Source organism: Brachyhypopomus gauderio, unplaced genomic scaffold (genome assembly GCF_052324685.1).
Source record: "Brachyhypopomus gauderio isolate BG-103 unplaced genomic scaffold, BGAUD_0.2 sc139, whole genome shotgun sequence".
NCBI lineage: Eukaryota > Metazoa > Chordata > Actinopteri > Gymnotiformes > Hypopomidae > Brachyhypopomus > Brachyhypopomus gauderio.
Window position 1 is genome coordinate 412,131 of NW_027506960.1, and position 25,750 is coordinate 437,880.

A 25,750-nucleotide genomic window follows, 5' to 3' on the forward strand; every position below is an offset into this window, starting at 1 on the left:
TTAGAATTATGTACTTCCGGAGGAAACGTGCGGACCCCACACCACTCTTCATACATGGAGAATGTGTGGAAAGAGTCATTCCTTCAGATTCCTGGGTACATACATCTCTCCTGGATGACAAACACCATGGCTGCGGTCAAGAAGGCAATGCAGAGACTCTATTTCCTTAGAGTTCTCAGGGGAAACAACTTTCAGGAAAATCTGCTGCTGTCCTATTGCTGTGCCATTGAGAGCGTGTTGACATACTGCATCTCAACGTGGCCCAGCAGCTGCACAGCAGCAGAAAGGGGAGCATTACAGAGAGTGATCAACACAGTCCAGAAGATCACGGCTGCCCACTGCCCAGCCTGGAGGTCCTGTTCAGCTCCCGCTGCCTCAGTAGGTCAGCCAATATCCTGAAAGACTCCACCCACCCTGGACGTCATCTATTCCAGCCCTCGGGAAAATGCTTCAGGTCCATCGCATTCAGGACTAATAGACTCAAAAACAGCTTCTATCCTAGTGCTGTGTGGGAACTGAACACATCTAAACACACACACTCTCACAGATCAATGTAGCAAATTTGCACTATTTTGTATTTTGTCTTTTTTACCTGTGTATTATATATTTTTCTTATTTATTATATGTCTACCTCTAGCACCTTGGAATTGCTGCTCAATTTCGTTGTACATGTGAAATGCCAATAAAAGTATCTATCTATCTAATTTTTATGTGCTTAATTTGGTATTTATTTGAGATGAATAAATCCTGACCATCAACACATTAGAACATGTCTTCAGTTGAACTGTGCTAATCTGGTGAGTTATAATGAATGTGAAGGAAACTATGAATGTTTTCTGGGTGTTGCTGTACATTAACAGTATTTCTCTACAGATATTTTGGCATGATGATTTTACTGAAAATGCTTAATTATAATAACTCAGGAAAGATCTGTAAAATAATGGTATTTCTCTGCAAAACTAGTGCTGTCACTTTATTAAAAGTGCTCAATCATAATAATTCAGGGAAAATCTGTAAAATAGCAATATTTCTCTGCATGTTTAATGAAATCTGTAAATTTATTGTTTTTCTACTTAGTTTTACAGTTTTTCTCAGTCGATTTGGTTCATTTCTCACATCATGATTTACATTGGCATCACAACAGTTAATGCAAACAGCAAAACTCAATGAAACATTTGCAAAAGCACATACTTCACTCAAAATTCTTTGTTTTTGCCTCAAAAGCAAATTTTTTGGTCAGTCAATTTGTCAGTGCCATCAGAATATCTAGTCTGTGTGCCATTGCCTATGAACAAGGCAGTCAAAATACTTAGTCATGTTGTCAGTGCAACTTTAAGTCACAGTCAGTGTAGATTGTATATTCTGATGGAAACTAGCTAAGCTTTTGATTTCAAGAACACTGCACATTCTGTGGTGTATCAAATACATGTTACACACATACAAACTTACATGGTACACAAAGTTACACATGACTGTATGTGGGAGACTGATAGCAAGAAATTGGACTGGAATCAAATCTGTACAGCAATATTGTTTGACTGTATTGTTCGCACTGCAATTTGTTGACAAAAACAAATCTGATTGAAATTCAGAAAAGACTTTCAAACTGCAAAATTAAAAACTTGTTCTACACATTCAAAACAACCTACAGTAAGCACATACAGCCTCCTTTTGTTGTTTGAAAATGCAACCTCTGCTACCCCTATGAGCTAGTCTTGATATCCTATATGGTATAAGAATGCAAAAATGTAAAACAAAAAATTTAACAACATCTGAATTTATGTCAATGTGCAGTATTACAGCAGAGAGCACATTTATGAATTACAGTGCATACATGTTTTCTCTATGACATGGTTGAAGGATTGAAGACACGGTTGTTCTTCCAATATTCAGCTGCACCCAGCGACCAGCTTCAGCCATTGTAAGACCATGACTTACATGTAAAACATGGTCCACAATTGTTGCCCTTATTTCACTGTTTTGTCCCCTCAGCCTTACACCACACAGTCTTACCCCTCTACACCAGTCTTACTCCTCTACACCACACAGACTTACCCCTCTACACCACAGTCTTACCCCTCTACACCACACAGTCTTACCCCTCTACACCACAGTCTTACCCCTCTACACCAGTCTTACCCCTCTACACCACACAGTCTTACCCGTCTACACCACAGTCTAACCCCTCTACACCACACAGTCTTACCCCTCTACACCACAGTCTTATCCCTCTACACCACATAGTCTTACCCCTCTACACCAGTCTTACCCCTCTACACCACACAGTCTTACTCCTCTTCTTGGCTGTTCACCCTGTACATGGCCTTGTCTTTCCATTATAAGACTTTGTGATACTGCAGTGTTTAGCGTCTATGTTTGCCAATTACAGTAAAGGTTCATGAGACACACCTCTGACCTGTGGTTGAGACCATTGGTTGATCTAAGCCTTCACCAATTCCATTTCTTATTGTAGCTGAATGTTCACTTGCAAACAATTATCCAAATTAGGATAAATTACCAAAATGTAACAAAAAAATAAACTAAATAAATAAATGTAAAATGATGCCTTAGAGATTATGAAATGTTCAGCACTTTTGCATTTAATGACCTAGGCGATGACCTAAAGACTAAGTTAAACAGTAAGACAATTAAACAGACAATCCGTACAACACATTTAGATAAACATGTCATAAGCAACTGATAATGTAAGAAACAACAGACAACTGTCCATGTCCATTTGCAATATGTTAAACACAAGGAGAAATGCAATTATGATGTGCACAAGTGACAAGGAGATGTGGAGACTGAATTAACAATTTTGAGAATTTCAATTCTGATCTGAGAAATGAACCAAATCGACTGAGAAAAACTAATTTGTTTTTGTAATTATACCTGGGTCAAAACTGACCCTAACACCTGGAAGACTGTGGGAGAAACTGTGTGATACTCACAGGGACGACATTGATGGCCTCACACACTGCATAACGAACTATGTCAATTTCTGTGTGGAAAACTGTACCCACTAGGACTGTGCTGTGTTTCTCCAACAACAAACCCTGGATTAAACCTGATATAAAGGCTCCCCTGAAGGAGAACATGATTTTTAGATCAGGTGACAAGGAGGAGATGAAGTCTGCAGAAGGAGCTGAGGAGGAAGATCAGTGGAAGATGGAGGACCAACTGCAGCAGAGCAACGTCAGCAGAGTCTGGAATAGTCTCAAAACTACTTCAGGTCACAAGAAGTCTGACTCCCAGGCAGTGGGGGACCTGAAGTGGGTGAATGAACTCAATCTCTTCTTCAATAGGTTTGATCATTCTCCTGCTCCCCCCACTACACAAACACAGCTGCTTGATTCTCCCTGTCTGGCACTACCAGCACCCGGCCCTCCCCCCACTGACAACATCCCAGGTGAGATGTGCCCTGAAGAAGATAAAGGTCAGGAAGGCTGCAGGTCCAGATGATATCAGCTCAAGGCTCCTGAAGACCTGTGCCGATGAGCTGTGCGGTGTGACCCGGTACCTTTTTAATCTCACCCTGAGGTAAGGGAGAGTCCCACAGCTGTGAAAAACATCCTGCGTGGTACCGGTGCCCCACACCCCAAAGACTTCAACAGTTACAGGCCAGTAACACTAACATCTCAGCTGATGAAGACCCTGGAGAGACTACTCCTTGTCCACCTCCGCCCACTTGTGAGTTCATCAATAGACCCACTTCAGTTTGCCAACCTGGCATCAGGGTGTAGGATGCCATCATCCACCTGCTACCAGGGCTGGACTGCTAATCTGGTGTACCGACAGTCCTCAGGGGCTGATGGATTTTTTTTCTTCCTTTTTCTAAGAGACCGGCCCACAATTTAGAAGGGGTGGCCCATTAGCCCATCTTCAATATAGACAGTGGACTGAACCAATCAGGATATAGGACGAAAGTGGCCCCATCCTTTCTCTGCGTGGTCCGCTGTAACTGCCGCTACGAACTCACCTTACGCTTTAGTGCATCTGGAAACCTCCGCACGACGGCCATAATTTCACGACGCTGATAAATATCTGACATATACTGTTCTCTAAAACATACATCTTCCACATATATGATCCTTTTTATGATCTGTCATCTGTCTAGAGGACATAGCAAAAACTTCTACAGCGTAGTGCAAAACTGGGGTATGTGTTTAACAATTATTATATTTTTCATGCTATCGTTTTGAAATATTGAAGTTTCTAAATAAATAAATGTGCAAAAAATATACATAGAGTATTGTCTTGTGAGCAGCCTCTAGAACATCACAAGGATTACATCTTGTATTATGTTATTTGATGCAGAACAGAAGGGAACCGAAATTATTCAAATGGCTATTCTTTTCTCGAGGATAACTAATGACATGAGAAGAATCACAACTTCAGGGAGTATTCCATCTTCCTTCTACTAGTATACTAATGCTGCCAGAGTGCCAGTAATGGTGCTGAACCAGAAGAGTAATAGTCATATATAGAATGACCTGGGAAGAGAACCCAGGTAGGAGAACCCAGGGTGGAGAACCCTTGGAGGAGAGAACCTTTCATATCATGTCTCCATTAGACACTGCACATAAGCAAATGCATCTTAAGTGTGCAGATCATGTTTGATGGAGTTTGAATAGAATCAGATTGGTATTCATCTTATCATACTGGGTCCATCATATATCCTTCCAAAGAATTAAAATCATAAATTTGCCAAACAGGAAAATTTATCTGACATTTTCATGGCATTCTCATTATCATCGGCTGCGGGCAAAGCAGCGGTGTAATCTGTCAGTAGGCTGTAGCTTGTGTTCTATTAGTCTGTAGCACTGGATTCACACTCTTTATAGCTTATATCTATCTCAGTGGTGACAAGGGCACTGTGTCCTGATGGATCCCAGGACTGATCCTGGTCCAGGCCAGAAGAGCACAATCAAAAGCACAGTAAAACTACGACACCCTCAAATGGCAGATGGCCAGGGTGCCAGGAAGACATGACCATGGCAAGAATTATGTGTGTGCGCGATAACACCGCTTGTCAGTCCGATGGAGGACAATCTGAGTAAAGGCAGAAATACTATGGAGTACCCTGAGATCCTGGGTCTCACAGGACTCTGGGCCTCATGGGACTCCAACCTGCCTGAGTGTGAGGGAGGCTAATAAGATTCCAGGGTTGGCAACTCTCACGCATTGAGCGTTTGTGACGAACCTCACACGCATTTGACCGTCTTCACACGCTCTCACGCCACACATCCGATTTCTCACGCTGAAAAAAAAAATCTAGTTTATTTACCTCTGATCCATATCTATGATTCAATGAGTTACTAGTTTGCTCTGGCGCCAACCACTGGCGATCGATTGATCGTGATATAATACTTAATTTGTGTCCATTTTACACCCCCTGGTAACATTTTACGTTCGCCACCCACCACCCCCCCCAGGTTCAAATCTCACTCCAAGTGATCTTGAAAAGTTGGCAACCCTGAGATTCCCTCGGGTGTATATGTAGTGCTCACCCCTGGGTGTATATGTAGTGCTCACCCCTGGGTGTATGTGTAGTGCTCACCTCCGGGTGTATATGTAGTGCTCACCCCTGGGTGTATATGTAGTGCTCACCCCTGGGTGTATATGTAGTGCTCACCTCTGGATGTATATGTAGTGCTCATCCCTGGGTGTATATGTAGTGCTCATCCCTGGGTGTATATGTAGTGCTCATCCCTGGGTGTATATGTAGTGCTCATCTCTGGGTGTATATGTAGTGCTCACCTCTGGGTGTATATGTAGTGCTCACCCCTGGGTGTATATGTAGTGCTCACCCCTGGGTGTTTATGTAGTGCTCACCTCTGGGTGTATATGTAGTGCTCACTCCTGGGTGTATATGTAGTGCTCACCTCTGGGTGTATATGTAGTGCTCACCTCTGGGTGTATATGTAGTGCTCACCCCTGGGTGTATATGTAGTGCTCACCCCTGGGTGTATATGTAGTCCTCACCCCTGGGTGTATATGTAGTGCTCACTCCTGGGTGTATATGTAGTGCTCACCCCTGGGTGTATATGTAGTGCTCACCTCTGGGTGTATATGTAGTGCTCACCCCTGGGTGTATATGTAGTGCTCACCCCTGGGTGTATATGTAGTGCTCACCCCTGGGTGTATATGTAGTGCTCACCTCTGGGTGTATATGTAGTGCTCACCCCTGGGTGTATATGTAGTCCTCACCCCTGGGTGTATATGTAGTCCTCACCTCTGGGTGTATATGTAGTGCTCACACCTGGGTGTATATGTAGTGCTCACCCCTGGGTGTATATGTAGTGCTCACCCCTGGGTGTATATATAGTCCTCACCCCTGGGTGTATATGTAGTCCTCACCCCTGGGTGTATATGTAGTGCTCACACCTGGGTGTATATGTAGTGCTCACACCTGGGTGTATATGTAGTGCTCACCTCTGGGTGTATATGTAGTGCTCACCCCTGGGTGTATATGTAGTCCTCACCTCTGGGTGTATATGTAGTGCTCACCCCTGGGTGTATATGTAGTCCTCACCCCTGGGTGTATATGTAGTCCTCACCTCTGGGTTTATATGTAGTGCTCACCCCTGGGTGTATATGTAGTCCTCACCCCTGGGTGTATATGTAGTGCTCACCTCTGGGTTTATATGTAGTGCTCACCCCTGGGTGTATATGTAGTCCTCACCTCTGGGTGCATATGTAGTGCTCACCCCTGGGTGTATATGTAGTCCTCACCTCTGGGTGTATATGTAGTGCTCACCCGTGGGTGTATATGTAGTGCTCACCCCTGGGTGTATATGTAGTCCTCACCTCTGGGTGTATATGTAGTCCTCACCCCTGGGTGTATATGTAGTGCTCACCTCTGGGTTTATATGTAGTGCTCACCCCTGGGTGTATATGTAGTCCTCACCTCTGGGTGTATATGTAGTGCTCACCCCTGGGTGTATATGTAGTGCTCACCCCTGGGTGTATATGTAGTGCTCACCCCTGGGTGTATATGTAGTCCTCACCTCTGGGTGCATATGTAGTGCTCACCCCTGGGTGTATATGTAGTCCTCACCTCTGGGTGTATATGTAGTGCTCACCCGTGGGTGTATATGTAGTGCTCACCTCTGGGTGTATATGTAGTGCTCACCCCTGGGTGTATATGTAGTGCTCACCCCTGGGTGTATATGTAGTCCTCACCCCTGGGTGTATATGTAGTGCTCACCTCTGGGTTTATATGTAGTGCTCACCCCTGGGTGTATATGTAGTCCTCACCTCTGGGTGTATATGTAGTGCTCACCCCTGGGTGTATATGTAGTGCTCACCCCTGGGTGTATATGTAGTCCTCACCTCTGGGTGCATATGTAGTGCTCACCCCTGGGTGTATATGTAGTCCTCACCTCTGGGTGTATATGTAGTGCTCACCCGTGGGTGTATATGTAGTCCTCACCTCTGGGTGTATATGTAGTGCTCACCCCTGGGTGTATATGTACTGCTCACCCGTGGGTGTATATGTACTGTTTGTTTTCATAGTCACGAGTTGAGTTTAATGTGCCAGAGATTTATCAATATTTATGAGCATTGATTGATTGGTTGATCAATGCAGTAACAATAATAATATTTTCTGTTACAATAATGATTTTTTTAATGATATTTTATTATCATTTCTGGGGGGTGACATTTCTGATGTCATGTTAAAATGATGCAGACTGAGGAAGCTGTAAAAGTGATACAGCTGAGGAAATCTTTCAAACGAACCCAAAATGAGTCCTGAAAAGATGATGGACTGTGGGGAGAAGATGGAAAAAAGGAGAGAGAGTGAGTGAGAGAGTGAAACAAATAGAGAGAGAGATGGAGAGGCAGAGAGGGAGAGGACAGGGAATCTGTTAGCTCCAGGTTTACGTCTCATTTGTCACTTTCCATCTCTCTTACCTGCAGGCATCTAATTGCCAGGGAGGCGTTTGTGCAAACAGATAGTGGTATGTTTAAGGATGACTAAAGCAGGCATGTGCAAGTGCAAAACCTTCAGAGCAAGAACGAAACCATCAACAGCTTAGAGAATTATACCTCTGATATGAAAAACCCACCTCCACAATCACAAACCTAAGATGTAGTACACACACACACACACACACACACACACACACACACACACACACACACACACACACACACACACACACACACACACAACCCACTGAATGCACCAATCCACCCACATATATGTATGCACGCACAAATACATGCACACACACACAAAGAAAATTATTACCTTGGCAACCAGACTTTATAGCCTATACGAGTTAACTAGCTGTCAGGGGGAAGCATTTCCTTTTCTCTTTCATAATAGTCTCATACTTGAGAAAAGCAGTTTAGCTTCATAAAGCGCAAAAGTACTTCACACAACAGTCAGAAGTGGAAGTCTGGCACAGTTTATCCACTCAGCTCAAACAGAGGTAGGGGCTGGCACTGGCTCAAACAGAGGTAGGGGCTGGCACTGGCTCAAACAGAGGTAGGGGCTGGCACTGGCTCATACAGAGGTAGGGGCTGGCACTGGCTCAAACAGAGGTAGGGGCTGGCACTGGCTCAAACAGAGGTAGGGGCTGGCACTGGCTCAAACAGAGGTAGGGGCTGGCACTGGCTCAAACAGAGGTAGGGGCTGGCACTGGCTCAAACAGAGGTAGGGGCTGGCACTGGCTTAAACAGAGGTAGGGGCTGGCACTGGCTCATACAGAGGTAGGGGCTGGCACTGGCTCATACAGAGGTAGGGGCTGGCACTGGCTCATACAGAGGTAGGGGCTGGCACTGGCTCAAACAGGCCTGAAACTTCAATGACTACGAATGCACAGTGGGGAAATGGTTGTTCGCTCTTCACCATTAATGTCCTGATTTTTGTCCTGAACAACTATCCTGACTCCTGTCCTGACTCTTGTCATGTATGATCACACACACACACACACACACACACACACACACACACGCTTACACACTTGCGCACACACACACACATGAAAATAAACTGTTATCCTCACAATTGTGTCCTCCCACTCTTCTAATTATGTCTAGTTCATTACATACTTGAGAAAAGCAGTTTAGCTTTATAAAGCCCATTAGAGGTAGGATCAGTTCTCCACAGATAAATCAACTCTGAATCTGTAACACATTAGAAGTACATCACTTCATGTCTGATCCTGGATCAGAGTGAAATGTTTCTGGACTTGAACAGATCAATAATAAAGAAAGACAAACAAAACACAAACACCACCAGTACATACAACTATAATTACACCAAACAAGACACAACTAGTACAGACAACTACAATAACACCAAACAAGATACACCCAACCAGCACAGACAACTACAATAATACCAGACACAACCAGCACAGACAACTACAATAACACCAAACATAACACAAATACAATCATCATAGACAACTAGAAAACTCCAAAACATTACAAACAAAGCAATAGATAGTTTATGTACTCATTAAATATGTGAAAATGTAAAACCCTGAAAACTATGGAATGACTGCACTGCAAAAAAGAAAAAACAATTTAGACCAAACAATACAACAATTACAGGAAAAGTTACCAGATTAGAATAAGCAGTAAACATACCCCAGACTACCACATTACAATGTACAAACCAAAACAAAAGGTCAGGGAAACCCACTATCCCCAAAGTCCAATTAGCTGCTCTGAAACTATCCAACCTTATGCAACAAAGTTGAGTTTTCCTGTTAATATGAACAGAGGTCTCATTACTCCGATTTATAAACATGGAGATAGATAAAGAAGTATACAGATGAAAAGTAAACTTGTTAAGTGTTCTGTAGTACAGCCAGTAGCAGTTTAATTACATGCTAAACTGAACATTGTGCCCTATCAAAAGGTCAAACTGGCTTCTTGACCAAACACTGAACATCAGATCATCCATACCTTTCTTAACCACACAGAGAAACAGATCAAATAAACACAAAATGGAAATATTTGTTTACGTTATAGACTGAAATAAAGGATGATGGGCGTAATGGGTTTTCTATTCATTTACTTCAAACCTGTAACAGAGACAAAATGCAGAGGTGATGGTGGTTGAGTGCACCGCCCTACCACTGAGAAGCACCAGCACAAACCCGTCAATGCAACCATCAAAGCCGGACAGGAATATTAGACCTTTACAAGATCACTGGATAGATTTAGCCCACAAATCACAATGTGGCTAAAAGAGTTTTCAATTGTGTAACAGATTTCATCCTTGTTAATGGCAGTAAAGCATGTGTCCAATGAATCAGACACGCCATGGAAGACACTTCCCATAAGAAATGGCATCTTCGTTCTTCTCTGCCTCCCCATGATGACACTCGCTCTGAGACATGTCCATTCCTATGATGAGACTCGCTCTGAGACATGTCTATTCCTATGATGAGACTCGCTCTGAGACATGTCTATTCCTATGATGAGACTCGCTCTGAGACATGTCTATTCCTATGATGAGACTCACTCTGAGACATGTCCATTCCTATGATGACTCGTTCTGAGACATGTCTATTCCTATGATAAGCCACACTCTGAGACATGTTCATTCCTATGATGAGACTCGCTCTGAGACATGTCTATTCTATTCCTATGATGAGACTCGCTCTGAGACATGTCTATTCCTATGATGAGACTCGCTCTGAGACATGTCCATTCCTATGATGAGACTCGCTCTGAGACATGTCCATTCCTATGATGAGACTCGCTCTGAGGCATGTCCATTCCTATGATGACTCGCTCTGAGACATGTCCATTCCTATGATGAGTCTTGCTCTGAGACATGTCCATTCCTATGATGACTCGCTCTGAGACATGTCCATTCCTATGATGAGACTCGCTCTGAGACATGTCTATTCCTATGATAAGCCACACTCTGAGACATGTTCATTCCTATGATGAGACTCGCTCTGAGACATGTCTATTCCTATGATGAGACTCGCTCTGAGACATGTCTATTCCTATGATGAGACTCACTCTGAGACATGTCCATTCCTATGATGACTCGTTCTGAGACATGTCTATTCCTATGATAAGCCACACTCTGAGACATGTTCATTCCTATGATGAGACTCGCTCTGAGACATGTCTATTCTATTCCTATGATGAGACTCGCTCTGAGACATGTCTATTCCTATGATGAGACTCGCTCTGAGACATGTCCATTCCTATGATGAGACTCGCTCTGAGACATGTCCATTCCTACACCTCTTGCAAGATGTGGAGTTGCATCACAGTGCACACAGTAATAGTCTTTATCCAGACTCGGATCTCTGAAACATAGAAGACCCGTAGGAATCTGGAAATCTCCTAAACCCTTTCAGCCCAAGTACCATGTCAGGGAGAAATAACCGAGGTTGTAAAGCTATTGGCAAAATATATGCATAAAATATTCAGAGAGACTTACATAAATGAGCATCCCCAAATGAGCATGTAAAAACCTTTAAGAACAGGTGTGTGTGTGTGTGTGTTTTGTTTTCTTTGCTTTCATGTTTTACTCTTATTCTCAGCTGCATCCCCCATATTAGCCCTTACTGCACAACGCTGTGCTTCTTCTTGGTAACATTTGTACATTGTTATCCATGCGGGTGCATCCATTAATAAACTATGAATCCAGAGAGAGAGTGATGGTGGTGGTGGTGGGGGTTTGTGGGGGTAATTAGCTCTATGTAACAACAGCATGTAATATCACTTTTAACCATAAGCAGAATTACACTGCATTCTGGGTAGTGTAGTAGGAAGCTGTTCTGAAGCTTAACTCCTGCTTCCTGCTTTGTCATGATTAGATGTAGACATGTAGTTGTAATGTATGGATTCATTCCTAGTGTCAGTCCTGTCCATGTCTTCTGTTTAACCCTGTCTGGATCTGCTCCCCAGTTAGTCCTGTCCATGTCTTCTGTTTAACCCTGTCTGGATCTGCTCCCCAGTTAGTCCTGTCCGTGTCTTCTGTTTAACCCTGTCTGGATCTGCCCCCCAGTTAGTCCTGTCCGTGTCTTCTGTTTAACCCTGTCTGGATCTGCCCCCCAGTTAGTCCTGTCCGTGTCTTCTGTTTAACCCTGTCTGGATCTGCCCCCCAGTTAGTCCTGTCCGTGTCTTCTGTTTAACCCTGTCTGGATCTGCCCCCCAGTTAGTCCTGTCCGTGTCTTCTGTTTAACCCTGTCTGGATCTGCCCCCCAGTTAGTCCTGTCCGTGTCTTCTGTTCCCTGTCCTGTCTATCCCTCTGTCCCTCTCGTTATTCTCCCTGCCTTGTCTCGTTTGATTCCCTGTAGTTAGTATTTAAAAGCCCCATGTTTGCCCTGTTCCCTTGTTGGTTGTTCTTTGTGTGTTATCTCATTAAGTCCACTGTATGTTTCTATGCTCCTTGTGAAGAATCCTTAGATGTTCTCTGTTCAGTGTGTTTTGTATTTGCCTTTTGTCTGTTAGTTAATCACTGTTTGCCCTGTCTTAATACCCACAAAGTGTGTTCAATAGCATTTGTAGTTTTTATTAAAAGACTCAGAGTCCACATCTGAGTCCAGCCTCCTGTTCCCAAACGTAGCAGTTGTGATTAGATATGAATATGTAATTATCTCAGTGTCGATGCCAGTGTTGATACATGCACTGTTGTTGCATTGATGTATTGTTCAGTTTAAGTATTCAGATGTTGCTCCTGTTTTTATTTCATTCGAGGTTCTTGATTGTCATAAATTACTTATTTTTACAAAAGCTAGCTGTTAATTTTTATAAATCTGTACAAAGATTGATATTCCTTTATTCTTTGTTACAACAACCCCTAGTACAATTAACTAGATTTATTTGAAAATGTGAAAATCTAATTAAAATCTATTCAAATTAAATTATTTAAATTTGACATGTTCTGACAGTGTTCTGTATGTCTTTATAAACACACAACATGCCAGAAATGAAAACCACATGTCCTCTATGTAATACTAGAAACATTTAACTTTCTGATACAGTTGCATGCAACATATTACTGCTACTATTATGTGGTCAAAGTTTAGTGTATGAGGAATGCAGTTTTGTGCAGGTGATAAAAACAGGAATTTTGTTTCTAAGATTACTTTTTACATTTGGAATATTGGAGGCTGCTCTGTTCTGGACCTCTGTGGCTGCTAATGAGTTAGAACAAAAAGTAACAGAGGAATCAGATTATATTAGTCAGATTACATTAATCCGATTATGCTCCTTATTATATTAGACCTCTGGATTAGGTTCCAGGTGCATTTTAACAGGTAATCACACAGAAACAGTAGTGCAGATGGAGATCGTAGGCAGCACTGCACTAGGGAAATTACAGTTCTCTGTTGCAAGCTAAACCTTGGCTCCTGAGGTGAAAATCATGCAGCCGCTTCACTGTGTATTGTCTAATCTTAGCAGTGTGTGTGTGGGAGGGAGGTTGTTTCTCCCCCAACCTCAGCAGTTCCACACATTTGCTGTTTTAGTGTACTGTACTATTCCAGACCCATTCCAACCACAGAGTCTAATTTAATACACTGCACTCCAAGCAGCTTCTGCTCCAGAACAGGCACCTTGTTCCTCTATCACTGGGCACATCTTCCTTACAGGCACCTTGTTCCTCTCTCACTAGTCTCATCTTCCTTACAGGCATGTCATTCTTCTCTCACTAGTCTCATCTTCCTTACAGACACCTTGTTCCTCTCTCACTAGGCACATCTTCCTTACAGGCATGTCATTCTTCTCTCACTAGAATCATCTTCCTTACAGGCATCTTGTTCCTCTCTCACTGGGCACATCTTCCTCACAGGCACCTTTTACCTCTCTCACTAGGCACATCGTCCTTACAGACACCTTGTTCCTCTCTCACTGGGCACATCTTCCTTACCGGCACCTTGTTCCTCTCTCACTAGGCACATCTTCCTTACAGGCACCTTTTACCTCTCTCACTAGGCACATTGTCTTTACAGACACCCTTTACCTCTCTCACTAGGTACATCGTCTTTACAGACACCTTGTTCCTCTCTCACTGGGCACATCTTCCTTACAGGCATGTCATTTTTCTCTGACTAGGATCATCTTCCTTACAGGCATCTTGTTCCTCTCTCATTGGGCACATCTTCCTCATAGGCATTTACATTTACATTTTATGACATTTGGCGACTTACATTTTTATCAAATTTTTTATACAAGTGAGCAATTGAGGGTTAAGGGCCTTGCTCAGGGGCACCTCAGTCATGGCCCCAGGTCTGGGAATCGAACCCACGACCCTTCGGTCACAAGACCAGTTCCCTAACCGCCAGGCCACGACTGCCCGCATCTCATTCCTCCCTCACTAGGAACGTCGTCATTACTTGCAGATTCATGCACAATTACAGACTGTGGGAGCTTTTCTCCATTTGTCACTGGTCAGGTTCTAAACACAGGGCAGTGTTGGGTGGTGTTGGGGGCACCCTTAGAGCTGCAGTGACTCTCACGTGGTAGCACAACAGCAGTGGGGTGGGCAGGTGTATCTATGTGTGTCGAGTGGGCAGATGTATATGAGTAGGATATGGTAGGGAGAATTACCTGTACACACCACCTGATCCGACCGCTGCACGCTGAGCAGACATCCCGTCTTCTGAAGGTGCTACACAGAGAATAAAGGGGTCAATACTGCCAGTCTGCTCAATACTGGCCAAATGCTGGATCGTGGTTTTAATGAAAGAGATGGATCGCTCACTGTTAGCTATGTTATCACACATTGCTGCAGACACTACGTCTGCCTGTAATGTACCTGCAATGTAGATAACTGCGGTCATTATAGGGTAATGTAGGGAACTGGGTCATTGTAGAGAACTAGGCTCATTATAGGGTACTGTAAAATTACTTTTACACACACACACTCTTGACTCTGTAGTGTGTGTTCTAAATGTAGCCACACACTGTGGGGGCACTGTGGCGTTGTGTATTGTTTATAAGCACAGCTTGCTCTCCAATCCGAGTGCTCAAATACCACCTAGCAGCAGAGTAGTCTTAGCACTGCTGTGTGGTAAACCACAACACCTTTCATACACATTTGAACATCCACTGAAAAGCCTTTCACATGTTTTTACTATTTTATGACAAGCAGAAGAAAAAAATGTCATGCCAACCCAAATCCAGAGAAAGAAGGCAGTGAAAGGCACAGGCCTTTCCAGTGATGCCTTTCAGGCAGTTTCCACATCACCCTGGAAGGTTGGTGCTAGTCTGAGCACCTCGCTGCAGACCCCTGGATGGCACATACAGGGAGCGGATGTGGAGCAAACCAAACCCCGGCCTCCCGCTCACAGGAGCAGCACTGCAGCTGAAGACCTTCTGTAGCCAGAGGAGAATGACAAGAACAAGAAGGAAGATGCAGATTCTGCTCTAATCTCTGGTCAACATGGATGCAGAAAGAACCAGATGAGGTCTGATTCAGGCCTATTAGCAGGGAAAAAGGTGCTTGGACCAATGGCTGAAAGAGTCCTGCTGGGAGAGAGACGGAGCCCTGTTGATATCCAGCACTCAGTGGGCACTAAATCATTCATTCACATGCACTCAGTGTAAGAAGGTTGCCATGTTTGCCACTAGCACCTCAGGAGGGAACACGGCAGCAACAGCAGTGCTGCACAGCCAGCCTAATGCAGCACAAAGGGGCTTTTGTTTGGGGGGATTTAGTTTGGGGGGGGTTGTGTGGTTGTGCAGTTCCATCGACCGAGAGGACAGGAGCGGCAGGATGGAGAACGTTTTACCCCACTACGCCAATCCTGTCCAGAACGATCAGCACATCCATCACCAGGGCAGGGGGAGACAGACGCCTCCTCCCGAGTGGAGCTCTGGTCAGGCGGTGGGGGGTGGGGGTGGGGGTGGAGGTGGGGGGGGGGGGGGGGGGGGTGGGCGGAGCTATGATCTGTGTTATATGATTTGGTTCTGTCCCCAGTGGCTACATGTAGTTAGCAGACAGGACAGCCATCATGGACAGGAGCATTTATTCTCCCAGACAGCTACACTCTGCTGTGTCTCCCTATAAACAAACACCAGCCATATATATATATATATATATATATATATATATATATATATATATATATATATATATATATATATATATATATATATATATATATGTATATGTGTGTGTGTATGTATTTATATGTGTGTTTAGTTTTATACCCATATACAAGCATTTCAATGCATGAATGTCTTGTACGCTGATAACACACTTGAAAACATGCCCATGATCTTTCCCCACCCACACACTCCACACCCTGACCCCTCCCCCACACACACCCCACACCCTGACCCCTCCCCCACACACTCCACACCCTGACCCCTCCCCCACACACCCCATACCCCAACCCCTGAACCCCTCCCCCACACACACTCCACACCCTGACCCCTCCCCCACACACCCCACACCCTGACCCCTCCCCCACACACCCCATACCCCCAACCCCTGAACCCCTCCCCCACACACTCCACACCCTGACCCCTCCCCCACACACCCAATACCCCCCAACCCTTGAACCCCTCCCCCTCCCCCACACACACTCCACACCCTGACCCCTCCCCCACACACCCCATACCCCCAACCCCTGAACCCCTCCCCCACACACACCCCACACCCTGACCCCTCCCCCACACACCCCATACCCCCCAACCCTTGAACCCCTCCCCCACACACACTCCACACCCTGACCCATCCCCCACACACCCCATACCCTGACCCCTCCCCCACACCCCCAACCCCTGAACCCCTCCCCCACACACACCCCACACCCTGACCCCTCCCCCACACCCCACACCCTGACCCCTCCCCCACACACTCCACACCCTGACCCCTCCCCCACACACCCAATACCCCCCAACCCTTGAACCCCTCCCCCACACACACTCCACACCCTGACCCCTCCCCCACACACCCCATACCCCCAACCCCTGAACCCCTCCCCCACACACACCCCACACCCTGACCCCTCCCCCACACACCCCATACCCCCCAACCCTTGAACCCCTCCCCCACACACACTCCACACCCTGACTCATCCCCCACACACCCCATACCCCCAACCCCTGAACCCCTCCCCCACACACACCCCACACCCTGACCCCTCCACACACCCCATACCCCCCAACCCCTGAACCCCTCCCCCACACACACCCCACACCCTGACCCCTCCCCCACACACACCCCACACCCTGACCCTGGCTGTGTGACCCGCATATTAAGATGATACTGCTAAATAAAACCTGAAAACAAACCCAAACCCCTATGTTACCATGGTTATGTTATTGATCACCAGGACGCAAGACCTTATGTAGGAACCATACATAAACCATGTACACAATTTAAAAACACTGAACATGTTTTTAAAACACTGTGCACTGATTATGTTTTTATTGCAATAAAATGACAGAATAGCAAAGTGCTGATTCGTGATAGCGATTGCTACAGTTCAATAAAATATATATGAAAACAACAAAAGGAAACCATTGAAAACATTTTACAACAAAACACAGAAGCATTTAAAAAAGCTGGGCCTTGTTTTCATTTCAGTGCACTATTTTTGTAATCCAAAAATAAAAACATACACACCACCTGTAAAAGCGTCACCAGCTGAACTGAACACACACCACAAGGTTCGTTTATCGGTTGGTTGTTGTTTTTTTTTCTTTCTTTTTTTTTTTTTTTTTTTACTTTTTATTTATTTTTTTATTCCACAGCTAATCTGGAATCAGTACACAGCCATGGCATGCAGTCCTCAGAGCACGTCTACAACACTGTGTGGGTGGCGAGACTCAGGCGGGTGTGTGGAGCTACAGAACCCAGAGTTCAGAGGAGTTCTGTGTGGACGGCAGGCGGTAGTGTGTCCAGGTGCAGGTCACGGGCTGCACCGCGTCTCTGCTTCGAGCTCCCGCGTCACACTACGCACAGGCACACTGATCGTGTCACCATGAGGTAAACTTCTGTGACGAACACATCGCCTGCAGGTTTACTGGGGCCTTTTTGCTGTTGTAGCTGCAGTCCCTTTGTGTCTGTGGTATTAAAGGTTTAACGTCCCACAGGCACGGCGTACGACTCAATTCCCAGAGCAGGAGGTACAGGAATCCTCAGTAAGGTTGGGTGTGTCCAGAGCCCAGGATTAGCCCCGCCCTCAGGGGGCGGCAACTAGCTGGCATGATGTCACAAAACACAATGCTCAAGAGTTCCAAACATCAATATGCCTCCTCAGTCATCATGCACTATACAGCTTGAAGTGATTCAGAAGAGAATCCGGGAGAGTCGCCCGCTTTGGCCGGATGGAGTCTCAAAAGCCCACATCTTTGTGCGCCGCCTACAACCAACCCCCCATAATTCCCTTTGTTCCTGGACACGGAGGAAACAAAGCAGCGGTGTTACTCTAGCCCGACCAAGTTCACACAGCCCAACGAAATGGTTTACAGTACATTTAAATAGATCAACAAAACAACCACCATCTTTCGAGTGGATCAATATTGTAACTTGGTCCTTTTGCGTGCAATTACAGTAAAGATGTTTCATTTCTAGTACTGACAGATGGCTCGACCAATCACCTGTGAGTGGCTGATTCCAGTGAATTCAGGGAAGGATCACAGCTCTGCACTGCAGGAGAGTGAGGTCACCCGGCAAGAGAGTGAGGTCACCCTGCAAGAGAGTGAGGTCACCCTGCAGGAGAGTGAGGTCACCCTGCAGGAGAGTGAGGTCACTCTACAGGAGAGTGAGGTCACCCTGCAGGAGAGTGAGGTCACCCTGCAGGAGAGTGAGGTCACCCTGCAGGAGAGTGAGGTCACCCTGCAGGAGAGTGAGGTCACCCTGCAGGAGAGTGAGGTCACTCTACAGGTGTGTTGAGGATGTGGTGTCACTGCTTCTAACTGCATGGTACTCTTGGCATATACTACACGTGTGGCACTGTGGACAAAGCTCAAAGAAATTAACAAATGACCTGGTTCTGTACAATGAAACAATAAAAGGATAAAACAGAAATCAGAAAAACAAGATTCCATTCACACTACAGTTAATCACAGTTGCTAAACTCTACGGTCCAAAAGTGAACAGCAGACTAAAAGATTGTATCTTTGCTCAAGCAACCCAGTTTGAATCTGTAAAACATTTTCATATAAAACCAGTGGTCTTCATATCCTCATTGTTAAAATCATCTGGCAGTGTAACAAACAACTTGAGCCTGAATTAGCCACACACCTTGAAAGCTGAAGTTTCTCTTTTTGAAAATGGTACCACATTATATTTGCACTAAAACATTTAGTCTTCTTTGCTGTGTTTACAAACAATTGAGCAGATTTCAGGTGGACTCCAGGGTGCACAGAACCACCCCTCTTACAGGCCTGCAGCACTGGACTAGCACTCTAATCCAGATGTGTAAAACAGGCTCAGGGAAGCCCCTTCACTCTAATCCAGATGTGTAAAACAGGCTCGGGGAAGCCCCCTCACACCATTTCAGATTGTTCACATCCATGAGGAATCATAGTTAATTCCTTCTCTTTGACAAGCAAAGGTACAAACTCTGTGCACCCAAACAAATGCTAACAAGCAGAAAGGAGGTGAGTTGATTCTCCTCTGTAATTACACACCACTTAAAAATGATCAAAATCATCTGAAACTCAGCCGAAGATCTAAATGCTTTGACAGCTTTTTTCCAAATAATCCACACTGCTGTGGTTCAGATTGTGAAATATATATATTTTAAAACCTTTAAGAGTTTTCATTGTAAACATGAAAGGAATGGGCTACGTGTCAAAAACACATCCCCTTCAGATAATGGACGGCTTCTACAGTGAGTCAGCGTAGTGTAGACAAAACGTGGAGTCATCGTGGTGTGTAGACTAAACCTCAGGTATTAACTGTCCGTTCTGAGACTACATATCCCATTAGCCCTAAGAAGGAGACGTCATATTTACATAGTGTCTCTAAGCCAATAGGCTTTGCTGTCCTTCTGAATGATTACTATGGAGCATAGATAACAATATAAAGGTCTTGACACTAAGATTGTCTCTCAAGAGAGAAGTGTCTCCTCTGCAGACTTTAGGAGTTCACATGTTCATCAGTTCTGCCTTGGAAACCATGGGCTGTTTAAAAGGGCAGGGAGAGGAGATGAGGGTTGTGCGTGAGTGTGAGGGTTGTGCGTGAGTGTGAGGGTTGTGGGTGAGTGTGAGGGTTGTGGGTGAGTGTGAGGGTTGTGCGTGAGTGTGAGGGTTGTGCGTGAGTGTGAGGGTTGTGCGTGAGTGTGAGGGTTGTGGGTGAGTGTGAGGGTTGTGGGTGAGTGTGAGGGTTGTGGGTGAGTGTGAGGTTGAGTGTTGAGGGTTGGGGGTGAGTGTGAGGTTGAGTGTGAGGGTTGGGGGTGAGTGTGAGGTTGAGTGTGAGGGTTGGGGGTGAGTGTGAGGTTGAGTGTGAGGGTTGGGGGTGAGTGTGAGGTTGAGTGTGAGGGTTGTTGGTGAGTGTGAGGGTTGGGGGTCGGGTGGTATCATGCGGACGTCCTGTTGCTTGGCCATGACTCAGAGACTCTCAGTGAATCATGTCCCATTTTCCACTCACACATACACTCAAGACACACATACATACACACACACACTCACACACACAGCACTTAGATGTCTCAGAGGCCAACATACTGGACTAAGGAAATAAGGATCCTGTTGAAAACAGGATCTGCAAATTATCCCTTCTGCCTCTTCAGGGCAGGACAAATCAGAGTAATAATAATAATAATAATAATAATGACTACCTCCACAACACTAAGCAAAACACAGCAAAAACACATCAGCTAACAGGAGCACCTGGACACTAGTGGAATAACGGCACTAGGAGCTGGACTCCTGGCTCTCACTGTGTACCAGGCACCTCCAGTGTGAAGGACCGTCCGGAGGAGTGCGACGGCTCCAGTCATGGCACGCAGGAGTCCAGAAGCTCGTTGGTGCTCTGAGGGTCAGCGTGAATGCTCGTCCATGTGGGTCTTTGGCAATGAGGGTCCAGCAGCACCGCGGTGTACACAGACCCAGGGCGGATCCACAGACCCAGGGCAGGTCCACACCATGCCTCACAGACCCAGGGCGGGTCCACACCTCACTCCCCCGACAACCACAGACCCAGGACAGTCTGATCAGTGCACTTGGAGCTCTTGCCTTGTTTCCATGGTTACACCTAAAGGTAGTACACTTCTCAGGTCCCTTACAAAAGTTGCTGTAGGGACCATTGGGACAGTCAGCCGGGCAGTCGTCAGGACAAACCACTGCCAGAACAGAGCGAACAAAACCAGGACATCTGACCAGAGGGGTGTGACTCGGAGGGGTGTGACTAAGACATGAGAAAGTGGACGAAGAAGGTCCACACTATTCAAAACAGGATAGGAATGACATGGAACCCTTGATTGTGGCTGCAGGGGAGTTTCTTCATCTAGGAGTCCAGGTCACTAGGGCAAAGGTCCTAACCCTAACACAGGGCAGAGTTCAGGGGTCACACAAGCCGAGGTGCCGAGACTGGCAGACACTTCAGCTCAGAGGACAAAGTCAGTCTGAAAAGGTCCAGAGACCAGAGTATGAAAACAATATAAAGACAAAATCCTCTATATAAACAACCAAGACCACATGTCTGGGCTTCTCCATGGGCAACAAGTGTAGCCATGGCAACATGAACTTAGGAGGCCAGAATGCTTCCCAGAGAGAGAGAGAGAGAGAGAGAGAGAGAGAGAGAGAGAGAGAGAGAGAGAGAGAGAGAGAGAGAGAGAGAGACAGAGACAGAGACAGAGAGACGGGACAGAGTGGAAGAGGGTGGAGGAGTGAGACAGAGGGTGCCATCTCTGACCCGCCTACTCCACGGAGCCAGGGTGGAGGCTGAGGGCAGGGGGGTCCAGGCATGTGGGCGAGTAACTCAGGTGTGGCTCTTTGATCCACAGCAAGGGGGCGCCATTCTTCCCCTCCTGGTTCTTGTTGGAGCTTCGGCTCTTGTAGCGCACCAGCAGGACGGCGATGAGGAGGATGCCGAAGATGGGGAAGGGGTAGAAGAAGACGAAGTAGAAGAGGGAACTGTTGGAGCACACCACTGAGTGAAGGGTGGAGACTGGGGAGAAACAGACACAACGAGACCCTTCAGAAATCCTGATCTCATATATGTGGGACACACACTGGTGCGAGCACTGGTGCACTGAGGGACATGTATGTCAATATCATTTAAAACTAACTCAAACTAATCCAGTGTATGGATAAAACTAACCCAGTGTGAGAAAACAAACAAATCCAGTGTATGAAAACAAACTACCCAGTGTATGAAAACAAACTACCCAGTGTAAGAAAACAAACTACCCAGTGTATGAAAACAAACTACCCAGTGTATGAAAACAAACTACCCAGTGTATGAAAACAGATTAAGCCAGTGTATGTAAACCTCTGACACACCACACTGATCTCTTAGCTATTCATTTATAAACCACCTCTTCTGGTAATAAAGAACATACCCTAATAGACTTACACAGAAAATGTTTGATAACACAAATGTGCTATATGTCTAGGGTTTGGCCTCAACTATGTAAATAAGTAATTCATTTGCATCTGAATTCAAATACACAACTCTTTCCATGTCCAATCTCAAATACGAGGTTTGGGAACCAACCATCTGATCTTATAGCCATCACACTAGGAATCTTTTAAAATGCACATTTTCTAGACAAAAAATATCTTCTGTTACTAGTGTATTAGTGTTTTATTGCATTAGTCTTTATTTCTGTGATATAATGTTTTACATGCAAATGAACTATTACTGCCAGATAATTAGCTCTGAAATAAATAGTTAGGACTCTCGGGTAGTACCGAGTCCCAGACATACCTTGCTCCAGGATATTAACGATGGTGACTCCAGAATTGTTGGTGGCCAGGCGGTACCAGTCGTTGCGTGGATTCAAGAGCCACTCCTCCACATGGCAGTAGTACCTCCCTGCGTCTCCGGGCCGGGCCCTCTGGATGGTGAGGCTGTAGACATCTGAGGTGGTGCGTTCGAACTGCAGCCGCGACTCTGGACCGTCCTCCTCAGCCGGGCTGCAATTGCCGTTGCCGAACACGGCGTCGTGTCCGATGGAGAAGACGCACTCCTGCTCGTCCGCGTCCGCGTCCTCTGCGTGGGACACGTACCACGACACGGAGAAGCGAGAGTCTTTGGAAGACTGTGAGGGGATTCCGCAGCCCAGCCGGATGGAGCCCGACTCCACCACTGTGAGGTTTGACTCCGTCTCCTCCACCTGGAGTCTGGCCACTGCGGTGAAGGGAGAGAGAGGAGAGAGAACTTAGAAAGGTTCCAGAGTTCCACTTTGAAAGGAGGGAAAGAACGAACTCACAACCTCACAGGAAATGCAGCTGTCTGACTTTGAAGCCCAACCCATTTTATCTCCAGGAGAAGCTGGGACTTAGTGGTTCACTTAACAGAAATGTGGAGGCACATGAAACTTCGCAAGGGCCACACAGCTACAAAAGCCACCCACAAAAATTTCGTGCCAACACAGGCAACCTCACGGCTCGAGTGTGTCAGGTGTAGAGGGCTTGGGGAGGTGTGTGAGCCATACAGGAGCGTGCGGATCAACACCCCCTGTCTGAGCCTAAAGTGATGAGACTAAAAATAAAACTTTGGTTTTTCTCTTTTCTGTTTCAGCTCTCTCAAATGGAAGGGTTTTGGAGGCGTGCTGGTGAGCTTTTCTTTGACGGCTGATTTGAAAGACTTTGCCGTGTCCTCCTGCGGTGCCCGTGTTGGACTCCTCCCCCCCGTCCCCGGGGGAAACGGGCTCTGCGCTTCCTGCTCATGTTTATATTTGTCTGAAGGAGAACTGCACCAGCCGAGAAACGCCAGGGCTGCGGCACTCAAACACACCACAGCCACGCTGGAAACCAACCATTTAGATGGCTGAGTACGCATTGATATATTATATAGGATTATATGATACACCTGTATATGCTATGATATACACTCACCGGCAACTTTATTTGCCACACCTGTCCAACTGCTTATTAACACAAATGTTGAATCGGCCAATCACGTGGTAGCACCTCAATGCATTTAGGCATGTAGACATGGCCAAGAAGATCTGCTGCAGTTCAAACTGAGCATCACAGTGGGGAAGAAAGGTGATTTAAGTGACTTTGAATGTGGCATGGTTGTTGGTGCCAGCTGGGCTTTCAGAAACTGCTGAACTACTGGGATTTTCACACACAACCATCTCTAGGGTTTACAGAGAATGAAAAAGAGAAAATATCCAATGAGTGGCAGTTCTGTGGATACAAATGCCTTGGAGAATGGCCAGACTGGTTTAAGGTGATATAACGGCAACAGTAACTCAAATAACCAGTCGTTATGCCAACCGAGGCATGCAGAAGAGCATCTCTGAACACACACCATGTCGAACCTTGAGGCGGATGGGCTACAGCAGCAGAAGACCACACAGGGGGCCACTCCTGTCAGCTAAGAACAGGAAACAATTCGTACAGGCTGACCAAAATTGGACGATAGAATGGAAAAACGTTGCCTAGTCTGATGAGTCTAAATTTCTGCTGCGACATTTGAATGGTAGGGTCAGAATTGGGCGTCAACAACATGAAAGCATTGATCCATTCTGCCTTGTATCAACGGTTCAGGCTGGTGGTGGTGGTGCAATGGTGTGGGGGATATTTTCCTGGTACACTTTGAGCCCATTAGTACTAATTGAGCATCGTGTCAATGCCACAGTCTACCTGAGTATTGTTGCTGACCATGTCCATCCCATTATGACCACAGTGTACCCATGTTCTGATGGCTACTTCCAGCAGGATAATGTGCCATGTCATAAAATGTGTATATATATATATATATATATATATATATATATATATATATATATATATATATATATATATATATATATATGTGTGTGTGTGTGTGTGTGTTATGATATATATGATGATTTATCTTATATGATATATAAAAATGTTATATGATATGCCTGTGTATGCTATGATATGTTATATTTATATGATATACACTCACCGATCATATCAGCCCAGTCTGATCAGCCCTGCATTGGCTCCCAGTTAAATTCCATATTGATTTAAAAATTCTTCTATCGACCTATAAATCACTGCACAGGCTTGCTCCTGTTTACCTCCAGGAACTTATCTCCAATTATGAACCCCCACATCCACTAAGATCACAGGGTGCTGGCTTCTTATTAGTTCCAACAATTAATACAGGTACAGCAGGGGGAAGATACTTTTCTTATAGGGCCCCCCAGCTATGGAATAACCTTCCAGAATGTGTCCGGGACTCTGACAGTCTCAATCTTTAACTCTAGGTTGAAGACTTACTTATTTAGTTTAACATTTGCTAATTAATGTGCCCCCTTAGATAAAGGTTACAGATCCAGGAGTTCATGGGCATTGGGTTTTATGGTAAACTGAGGCGCTGGTGCTGACATCCCATCACTGCACATGATCACTCAAGTTTGTTGACACTGTAGTGAATGAATGCCAATGTCTCAGGATGCTTCCAAGTCTGTTACCTTCTGGTTCTGCCCTTTTAGTTAGGCTGTAATAATTTAATGCCGGAGTTGCTGCCACACTAAAGAAATGTTTACAATTCCTCTGTCCTATATATCATCCCATACAGAACTAATTGTCCCCCTTTTCTTTTTCCAAATGACTGCCCTCCTACCCAAGAAATACTGAGACGAGGAGAGATGAGCCTATCCACACTGGGCCTGCCACCTCCTGCCTAACCAGCTATAGATGA

The 25,750-nt window shown here is 45.4% G+C and overlaps 1 protein-coding gene across 1 annotated transcript in view; it reads right to left on the minus strand.

The window, feature by feature from the left end:
• Nucleotides 1-17,639: 17,639 nt before the first annotated feature.
• The window catches only part of igsf3 (immunoglobulin superfamily, member 3), a 43,213-nt gene continuing 35,102 nt past the window's right edge, over nucleotides 17,640-25,750 (minus strand). Inside the window, 2 exon segments of the mRNA XM_076994336.1 lie at nucleotides 17,640-22,066; nucleotides 22,829-23,251. Of these exon segments, the coding sequence (XP_076850451.1) occupies nucleotides 21,816-22,066; nucleotides 22,829-23,251 (674 nt within the window). The 3' untranslated portion in view covers nucleotides 17,640-21,815.